This window comes from Aplysia californica, unplaced genomic scaffold (genome assembly GCF_000002075.1).
Source record: "Aplysia californica isolate F4 #8 unplaced genomic scaffold, AplCal3.0 scaffold00060, whole genome shotgun sequence".
Taxonomy (NCBI): Eukaryota; Metazoa; Mollusca; class Gastropoda; order Aplysiida; family Aplysiidae; genus Aplysia; species Aplysia californica.
The window spans coordinates 287871-298903 of record NW_004797330.1 but is presented as its reverse complement, the minus strand read 5'-3'; the positions used below and the strand labels follow the sequence as shown (position 1 = coordinate 298903).

At 36.7% G+C, this 11033-nt stretch overlaps 1 protein-coding gene across 1 annotated transcript in view; it reads right to left on the bottom strand.

The window, feature by feature from the left end:
• Positions 1-277: 277 nt before the first annotated feature.
• Positions 278-11033, bottom strand: part of LOC101849188 (vacuolar protein sorting-associated protein 35) — a 33651-nt gene continuing 22895 nt past the window's right edge. Inside the window, exons 12-17 of the mRNA XM_013079692.2 lie at positions 9486-9641; positions 8118-8240; positions 6785-6964; positions 5744-5980; positions 5025-5168; positions 278-3153 (exon numbers count right to left, since the gene is read on the bottom strand). Coding sequence (XP_012935146.1) covers positions 2977-3153; positions 5025-5168; positions 5744-5980; positions 6785-6964; positions 8118-8240; positions 9486-9641 — 1017 coding nt within the window. The 3' untranslated portion in view covers positions 278-2976. The remainder of the gene's footprint in view (positions 3154-5024; positions 5169-5743; positions 5981-6784; positions 6965-8117; positions 8241-9485; positions 9642-11033) is intronic.

Genomic DNA, 11033 nt, shown 5'->3' with positions numbered 1-11033 from the left:
AGGCGTCTCGGTAGTCTTATTAGAAATCTACAAGTTTGAACTGAAATGTGGGGGCAGGGTGGTGTTGTGATATACTACAGCTCATGGGGACTCAGATTGTTCATGAAAATGGGCACGTCGACCAAGCCGACAAGGGTAAGAAGACCCCCATGTGTGACATGTGTGACATCAGTGGTGGGACCTCTAGTGTTATAAATAACCTCTTAGGGGTACAAAGAAACAAAAACTGGTCATTGCATTGATAAATTACAAACAAGAAGTAACTCAGAAACCTTTCAAAGCTCAAGTTCCACAGAGTCAACAGTTTGTTGCTATTTACCTGACCAGCAATTACGAGAGTATGCTCTGGCTTAACAACATTAACTGTCACAGACTCTTCTTTTATTAAATGTTCATATCCTTCATATTTACAATACAACGTGAACATTCAGTCTGAGTCTGATTGTGTGCAGCAAGTCTGAAACTTTCCACATTTTCATAGACAACACAAAACTGCATGGACAAAGAAATTGCACAGATTTTGATGATTGGGAAGATATAACTATTGTGAGAATGTAATATCTTACGAGTACCACTTCAAGGTGTCATAGCTGTGTGGGACTTCAAATAAAAAACAGTAAATTACTCACACATCCACTATCTGTTAATAAACAGACAAGTCCTCTCATAATAAAATGATTTGTATACAAAAATATCTCACAAATAATGCAAGGAAAAAATCAAAATTACTACGTCATAAGTTGACCAACCATATTGCTGTTCTACACTGTCCTAATTTAGGAAGGATATATATATTGATAGCTAAAGGTTCCCTGGTGACAATGCCCTAAATTTATCAGTACCTTGGACTTGGAACAAGGTTAACAATACAAAACTTTAAGTATTATAAGATGACATAAGATTGAATCATTTTCATAAAAACATAGTCAGCAGTCAGAAAAAATACTCAAAATGAACAGAAGGAGATGCAAAATATTCTCGAGCTTTTTTGTTAATGTTGTATCTTGTCTAGCAAATAATTCAAAGCTTCACAGAGGGCTGGCAATCCTTGCAACACTGTAACAAATCAAAATTTGCCAGAAGCAAATTACTGAGTCAGTTTCAATGACTGAAATTTTGTACCCAGGCTTTAAAAAATCTGCAAGAATATTTTAATACACAGGCAAAAGTGCAGAGACATAGTTTTATAATCAGACAAGCAAATACAAAAACTAACACTCATATATATGAGCTATAGCAAAAAATTTCACGCTACCGAACACATGCCAGCTTGGTTACCTTTTCATTATGGGACATCTTTCACCTTGACCATGCAGAAAGCACATGATTCAAAAATTTTATTCCTGGTTAAAATCCTGTCATCAAAAGCAAAGAAATAATGGGAACAGTAAGAATTTGTGACAACTCACTGAACTCATTATTATTAAGTCAAAATGAACGCAGGACCGATCAGATCCCAAAACCTGAAAGCAAAAAGTAGGGATCTAGACAATTTTTAACAATCTGATGTAGATATGTAGTACACACACACACACACACCCAATCTCAATTTGTTAGACATTTTCTGTAATCTGCATGGGCATGAAATCGGCAGTGATGATAGAACAAGGAAGAGGTAAATAAAACACAGTTATGTGAGTTATTTTTTGCTGTAAGCACAACAAAAAACTGCCATTGCAATTTTCTCATTTTTCACTCCTACTTTTCTCTGAGCAAATCACCTCCATTTATTCTATAGGCCATTTTCCAACAGAGGGTTCAGTGTCTTGAACCCTACACACTGAAGATACAAGACGGTGCCATTGTCCCACTTTGCCTCAAGAGTTATCCACTTTTAAAAAGTAAATTCATACCTACTGATTGTGCTCCTAGATAAAGATAAAGGAACAACATACAACCATACTGTCATTTAGCCAAGTATCAAACTCCAGAAAGGCAGGGTCATCAGTTTTTTAGAAAAGTGCATGCATTTCAAGATAAAACAAAGAACCATCATTACAGTGCATACACTCACTAATTAGTAATTACAATCAAATCTAAGAAACAGGACACTCTTAAAAGGGAAAAAACAAAATTTTGAACAATGTTTCCTTTGTTTTGAGAAAATGAATTCTAAGGTGATGATCTTGCAAACATTGATGGACAGTTGACAACAACATTACCACAGCTCTGTGTTTTATTCCTAGTTTTGCACCATGTTTTTTTTTTCTATATATATATATACATATATATATATATATATATATATATTCCTATAAATGACTATATCATTGTAACTCCATATTCTAGCAAAGGGAAATCAGAAAAAAAAAGCATTTAAGCCTTCACTGATTTGTTCCAACAACAAAAAAATCCCTGTGTACAGAGACAGACATGTACTACATTATTGAAAACAAATTAAAATAATTTAGCTATGGTGGTAATATGTATTCAGAATAACCAGCAAATTATACATCTTAATGTTCAGTATAACTGATTTTGCCTGAAACAGCAGCTTTCTCTAATTCATTGCTATCCCTTCTCTTATGTAAGTGGCATGAAAGCACAACCTGTAGATGTACAGACTTTACAACTGTGCTATAAGAAAAAGCAACTTCCTAGAGAAAAAGATATAATTAACCACATAAAAGGAAGTGACATATACTCTCTAAATAAATCATACAAACAAGGCCTAACCACGCCTTGAAAGTGACAATGGACTTGAAGGCAGCACATCACGTTGGAATGACATGATACAACTTCTCACAGTGATCACTAAAACATTTCACAGACAAATGTAGATACAAACATAAATCTACATGACAAATGCATAAATACTGGCAAATTCAATTAAAATTTGAAAGCTCTATTAATTGTTTTCCTAAAATGTCCAATGTATAGAAAATGAAAAAAAAAATACAACGATGAAAGATCATGACATCAAGAGGATGATGAGCGAATGAACGGAAAAGGGGAGTGGGAGCATCACATATATCTCTACAATACAAGACCCTCATACTGTCCGGCTGTCTCCTGGTTGTCCAGCTTGTGTTGGAGATGTTCTAAAGTGTTCTTAAAGTGTTTGTTGATCTGCTCAGTCTCCTCGTTAGATTCCAGGTTTGGTAAAAGTTCACGGATCTTTGAGATGAGTTGGTTAAGGACTTGCACTGAAATCTGAGGAGGCAAGAAGAACAGAAACATTACTTTCTAGCACCTGACCCACAGCGCTAAACATTTGGTGTTGGCACCTTCTCATCTCGTACCGGTACTGGAGGCCTGGTGCCGATATTGAGACTGCCTACAACAGTATCAGGAGTTCCAGCACTTGGTACCTGTGCCTGCCCAGCCCTACAATACACCAAAGTAAATATCACACATGTCATACGTCCATCCAAGTATAAACATTTGTTCGTATGTTTTATTCCACCATTTGAGGGGTTGAACCTGTTACTGAAACGTGAAAGGTCTACGATGAAAACAAACAAATAGCACTTTTCTGCCTGCATATACAGAACTACACTTTCCTCAAGACCAAACCATTTGAACACTTCTCCACTCTCAAAAGTATATATATATACATATAACTTATTTACATGCTGGTATTTTGCTTGACTAGGCCCTGCTGAAGGGTAGTATAACACTTTCCTGTTGAAGGAGAAGCCATATGAGTGTTAGATTTTTCTCCACAAATATTCACTTAACATGAACATTTCGAGGGCAAAATAGCTGTCAACTCTACCTTTTATAAGACCACTAGAAATAGGCCTACCAGAATTTATCCCATAAGTGTTAATAACTGTGATCTGTTTGATAAATCCAAGTGAAACGAACAAGATTCTCAAGGGATTTGAAATACAAATGGACAACTAGCTTAAATTCTAGATCCCATTAAAAAGGTATTGTTCCTTATAGTATTAGGCACCGAAAACTGGCGCTCGATCACGGAGACCAAAACCCATATTTTTACCCTCCTAAAACAGCGTGTGATCATGCAGACACACAGACACTTGATATATCACAAAAAAGAGGAGTTTTCCTCTTTTTAGTTGGATTATCTATTTGAATCAACGATTCTTTTGAAAGCAAAATCTTGAGGGATAAAAGACAACACTATCGAGGTTTTCACTGCAGCGACCGCGCGTTTCGTGCATCCATTTTTGGGGTGACCTCGGTTGAACTGAAATGGGGAGCGTACGGTATTAAATACTGCAATCTGATTCGTCAATATTTTAAGATGAGAAAACACTCTTTGCGGTAATATATTTCTAAAGAGTGTCCTTAAAGAATTAATAGAAGAGATTTGTGTGTGAAAACTTTTGATGCTGTTTTCTTATGGAACCAGTGATCCGACCGACTATGGAAATATATCGGCAGAAAGCCCATTCATTCCTCTTCATGAATAACACAGCCATTATACAAAAATAAATACTGGACGCTCCCCATCAGCTCGCAAGCAGGGCCACCATCAGGCCAGTTTCGTATAAATTCTTTCTCCTTCGCGTCGGCGCGGCCCGGCTCGCAGACGAGAAGCCGGTGGTCGTGAGTGATGATTTCCAACCTCCCCTTGTATTTCTTGCCATTTTGGTCAAAAAGCCATGTTTGCGTCAATAAATTTCAACCTTCTGGTTATATGACATCCCTGAAAAAAATTGGGCTTGTTTTCTATGTGCATGGGTGTGTGTTTACAAGTTTTTGTGAATATCCATTCAAATTTAAGAATGTTATGACATCTCAAAGTGCAGACATTTCGCAATTTAAAAAATACAGCGTTTTTCTGCAACTTCAGATCAGATGTTCATAACTTTATTAAGAATGAAGCAATATGTATAAATTTGTTATCAAAATCCTCAGAATAATAAATTCTATATGGTGGTGCAGTTAACTATGACATCAGAGGACTTTGAAATTTCAGTCTGTGATATCTAATAGTATTCAAAGGCTGGGTGTTTCATGGTAGATTACACACAGTTCCTTCCTTCTATTGTTGCATATTCTCAAAAGAACTGTCCATCAAGCAGCAACTTCCTCCAATGAGAACAACTTACCTGTTCACAGCCTTTTTCATAGAAATAGATGTAATGGTTCAGGACTTCTACAAAGAGCTGCACTTGTGCTGAGCTGTCCATGCATTGGTTGGCAATCTTCACTCCTTTCTTCAGGCAGTCTGACACACGCTTGGCATCATTGAGCTACAGGAACAGAAAGAAAGAAATAAAACAGAAGATTTGTTTTTGGTCTTCTCCAACGGGGTATGAAAGTATTTCACTTTTTTTTTAAGTTATCGTTTCCGTAGTAAAAGTCTACTTAGCCTAGTGATTACAACATCACACTCGCAACTGAAAGGTTGTGGGTCCGTTCTTCAGCTCCACCGGGAAGGCTGTTCCTCCTTGGGTAAACTTTTTTAATAAGCAAAGTTTGGGTGAATACTGATTGGAAAGCCACACACTCCAACAAACAGACAACATTTACTTTTATCTATTTGGTTTATAGAGTTTAAAAAGGGAACTTGAACAATCTGTAGTGACAAAAATATAGGACTGATAATGCTTGAGCACCTCGCAGATAGTAGGAACAAATAAGTGAACCAATCGAGTCACAGAGAGTTAAACTGAACCTTTCGCTTGAGGGACAGAGGACTACATTCTGCCTCGGTAATTTATCAACTTTTTCACATCTTCCTGGAGAGATAAATGGTGAGGCACAGCATTTATGTAGAACTTAATTAAATATATAACTGTAAGGAAACATTCACAAAAACACATACCTCTCCTCCCTTCGCCTGTGATTTTCCTGACCAAAAGAGATGGGCACTGACTGAGACACCACGACACTGATCTGGTTTTTTTAGTAACTTTGAGGCAGCGAGAGCGCACTGCGTAAGTAGAGGCTCCTGGTTCTCTTCACCAAAGCAGCTCATCTGTTCCAAGGTGCCAATGACCAGTGTGATGGCAGAGAGCTGAGCTTTGCTGTCGCTGATCTCCTCCTCATAAATGGAAAATGCCTGCAGAAAGAGTTTGTGTGGTCAAGTCAAAGAGAGGTACATAAACAAAATGACAGTCTTTTGATGGTGGGGGAAAAAACAATACAAACAAACACAGACACCTTAAAGATGGCAAATGGGTAGCAACAACCAATGATGCCCTGTAATCATCACCACACTGAAGATACATACTGAACAATTTACAACTAACAAACCAACTTGACAATTGTATGATGAGCATGAGAAAAATAGCACATTATTTACTCAAAATAAAAACAAATACGATTTACTGTTTACAAGTAGTTTTGATAAAACACTACCATCCCCTTTATATTACGCAGAATGCTAGGAAGCAACACTGACAGCTAAGACTTGATTCATACCCTTCCTAGATTACGGTTTTTATCCGAACTGAGAATATTCCTACTCTAACATACTAATACATTAAGTCAAAAAAGCAAACACAAACGATTCAACAAACAGTAACAACCATAAAGTCCTCAGCAAGAACAATAGTTGCACTTCTACACAGAATTTGAAACAAAACAGGAATGAGCTGCAATGAGCGAGGATAATAACTGCCAATTCTTTGAGTGGGAGAAGTTTTAACAATAATAACAAGTAAAAAGAAGTAGAAAGAGCTGACCATACACTTATCCACACTGACCATTAACTCATGTAGACCAAAGAAAGTAAAGTAGACTGAAATATAAAGAGCGAAACAGAATAATAAATGTCTACGTTTAAAAACATAAATGTTCATACGACATAACATAAACATCTTTCAACAAAATTGAACTGTTTCAGGCCTACAGTAAGTATTACCTGGGTCAAGAACTCATATGCTACTGTTTCAGAGTTCTCAAAGCCAATCTGACCAGCTACAAGCGCCCCCTGCAGGAAGAGGCGAAGCGGAATCTCTGCTTGTTCAGCCTTGATGAGGGCCCCAATCGTCTGATGGCAGAACTGGAAGATCTTTTGACACTTCTTCTCCCAATGTTCATCCTGGAGACATACAGTAAAATAGTAATCCAAGAGAAGTGAGTTACATCACAATTTCTCAAATACACTCAAACATTAGTTATAGCTTGTTCACTTTTGTCCGTCTGGGTGAAAAAAATGCTTGCTCATTTATTAATTTACCTATGCCCTTGACTTTGCATGGAACTTCTGCAGGGCAGCAACCAAACAAAAATATTTTTTCAAAAAATCTTGTTCCAGTAATAAAAAAGTTTTTCTCTTTTAGCCCAATAACAAAAACTGTTCTTTGGATGCATACACGGAATCACTAAAATCAGTGATTTACAGTAACCATGCCAACAAATTGCTCATTTTGAAACAGCTACACCACCATGCCCCCATATTTCCGTGCAAACTTGTTGATTTCATCCCCGGGCTGTCTAGACGTCTCCGCGTGCTCCACGTTAGTCTCAATTATTACTCACCCCGTCTCTTGAATCATGATTCTTAGGTGAACATTAAAGTGTGATGTTGAGGAAAAAGTGTCAACTTCTAGAGATGTAGGTGTATGCTGTAAATCCCCTATTATTTTTTTACCAGCTTTAGGTTCACGTGAAGGAAAATATGTCGGAGCCTTAGTTGGCAGTGACCTTTATGAATTGGAGTTTAGAATCTGTTGGTCATCCACTTTTTGACCCGTATACAGAGACCTAAGAGAATTAATTAGAGCAATTTCATTTTATCTTGATTTAACAGCGGTCAGATGAAAGTGACACGCTTTTACATCATTATTTAAATGGAAGTATGACTATAATCTAGACTACATGATGCAGAAAAGTGACAAAGCTTGCAAAATTAGGCATATCCCTGCACAGTGTAAAGATTGATGTCATCTCCTATTGTTTACATCTGTGCTATTGCTACTGCATGTAAAATGTTATTTTCTCTGTTAATAATGATAGTGGAGACATGAAACTTCATAAGATCCAAGAAAAAACGATTTTGTAAATACTCCAGGGAATAAATATGACTATGATAATGTCGTTCAATTTGAAAATGCCCAACTTGCTTTTAGATCAAATCCAAGAATCTAGAATGTCTCATATGTACGCCAGTCTGGATGAAAAATCAGATAGAACTCAGTGCCGGGTAAAAACAGTAAAAGGAATTATTGTAGGCAAACGAAACGATTACCTACCTCTTGTTCCAGCTGCTTGTAACGGAATGCCAAACGGAATGCAGCAAACACAATAGGTGGTAGTGTATATTTGATCCTCTTGTCTCCACCTGCACCAAAATGTTTTCTTGCTGTGTTCAGGATCTGAAACAATCAAAAAGCTGCATGAAACCTTCACTTCAAAGGTTAAACCTATACTTCACATCCAAGTAGAAGTCTTATAATTTACACCAGGGACTCTTGAAATTTAGATCAGTTCATTTCATAAACATTCCAATACTGAACATTACCTCAACAAATAAGAGGGAACATAAGTGGGGATCGAGCATTCAATGGCAAATCATAATGTGCGTACATTTCCAAAGTGTATGGAGATAAAAAAAAGGTACTTTTTAATACATATTTATTTGTGGAATAATAGAGGGCTATATAACAAGTTTGAAGCTCATAAGCTGCTTTTAAATAAATGCAGAAATAATAAACCCAACAATCTTATTGTCGTCTTTAAAAAATGAAATTGTCCTTGCAACCATTTCAAACGGAAAATAAAAATGTCAAGCGAAAGACAGATTACAAGTATCTGGGTGTTTCCATAGACAACAAACTGAACTGGCATGTTCACACTAGATCATTGCTGTCCATTTTCAGTCATTCAAGCAAAGAAAGTATGACCAATTTTTGTATGATAACATGGACCAGAAACATGGCACATCAAGTTAAAGTAAAACTGAATCCATTAATAAGGGAAGCATGCAAAATTTCACCATCAACATTCTCTTATTCCAATGAATTATACAATATCGCTAGCACTTGAAAAATGAATTCCATCTTTTCAGACAACAACATCTCCTGTCCCCTCAAAGGAAAATATCAACAAGAAGTAATGACCTACGCTTCAGATTTTAAACAAAGAAAGCTACAGAAGGTCATTTTTTTACCAATATCCATTTAACTCCTACCATCTTAATCATCTTGTACTGTCTTTCTAAGACCTATACCATCAGGTTACTGATACAATGTATTCAGCTTAAACTTCATTACTGTATGTCAGAGAGTGCGTGTGTGGTGAAACACCAAACCAATGTGCCAGGATCTGGACAAGGAAAGTTCATCTTATCTTATCATCATATCTTATCCTATCTTAATGTTCCCCAAAAGTGAGACTATGAAAAGAAAGCACTCCACGAACAGTGAGACAATTGTTTTTGAAAGCCTCAAACCCCCCCCATATATGGGTTTTTGGGTTCTTGTATGAGGAAACAGCCCAATCTAGAACCACCAAAAATGTATTTTTTTTAGTTTTAGAAGAGGTTTTACAGCGCTCGCAACTGCATAAGGTAAAAAAATGTATAAGGAAACAACCCTATCCAGAACAGAAAAACAAAGTACCAAAAATTGCTGGTTGGGATCATCGGAGAAGAGAAGATGGATAAAGCGTCCCATGAGACCTTGCTCCTCGGCAAAGTCCTCTGGGTCTTCAGGCTCATCAGGCTGGTCATTCTGATCTTGTACCAGGCAGTTCACGATGTTCAGGATCGATTCCACCTGTGAAGCAGAGAACATTTTCAACCTCAGAATGTGAAATTCGTAAATGCAAATTCTGACCCCCATCCCCACCCCATTCTTAAGACAAGTTATCAGCACCTTTCCTTTTCCCACATGACATCACGGCTATCCAAATGTCGCTCCACAGAGAGTGGAGACCCCGATTGTGCATTGAAAGTCGGGTAAGATCCAACTGGGGAGCTCAAACTGACCTTTATCATGAAATCTTCTTCAGAGAGAGTGCACACATGTTACCTGGAAAAATAGGTAGGTTTGACATGCAAGCTATGAAGTCACTTGAATTTTGAAAAATGGTGGTTTTCGACGAAATTTCTTTCAATAGCATCACCACACCATACTTTGTTCCGTCTTTACCGTCACATCGGGTGCATCCTTTATTTGATCATGAAAATGGAGAAGGGATTTCATTACATTTGACAAACACTTGTTCAAGTATTTTAAATGGAAAAACTGAAATTTAAAAATTTGATATTTTTTAAAGATATGACTTATTAATTCATGAAAGGGTTACCACTCTGAGGTTACCATGACGTGTCCAAACTTCCCTCTTCTCATGGACTTCATCACCTTGTTTTAAACCCTTTTCCGTCAATATTGCCAGTGTTACTGCCTCCCAGATCAACAAACTATACAACTGTGTCTCAGCCAAAGTACACCCATTACAAAGCACTCCCCCCCCCCCCAATTTTTTTTTTTAATAATAATTTTTTCCCCAATCTGTCAGTTCTTTTTCTGTAACACCACCTGCCTGGGTTGCTATCCATACAAGTGCATTCAGTGTTTGTGTGTGTGCCTAAAGGAAGATACCAAAAGTCGCCACAGACCAATTTGAGCTACAGGCTGAAAAAGACAAAAAATAACTTTTTGGACCAAAATGTGTTTCCATTTAAAAAAATGATAGTTCCACCATTTCTTAACAATGTGTTAAAAGAGTTTTCATTGATTTGACTTCTAAATATTTTATTTTGAATTATTTTGAGGGTAGGGTATATTTTAAAAAGATAATGAAAACTGCTTTTAAAAGGTGGTAAAATCTATTCTTGAAGCACTTTTTCTCTTCCCCTTTAAGTTTTAAAATTGATTTCTAAAATTATGATATTGATGTCATCTGAATGCTGTATTGGAAATGAATTTTCTATGAATAAATACATTAGAAATAACTGAATCATCGTTTTTTTCAAGTTTGTATGTGTTCTAAACTTAAAAGCTAATTTTCTCAAATTAGATCTTTATACCCTACCTCGTAAAATGTGTACTATCTAAAAAAACTACTTGAGATATCTCAAAAATTAGAAAACCACTATGTTCAGAATTGAATGTTCTATAAGGTACAACCCTTACCTCAAAATGGTTAAAATCAGACTTTTGGTA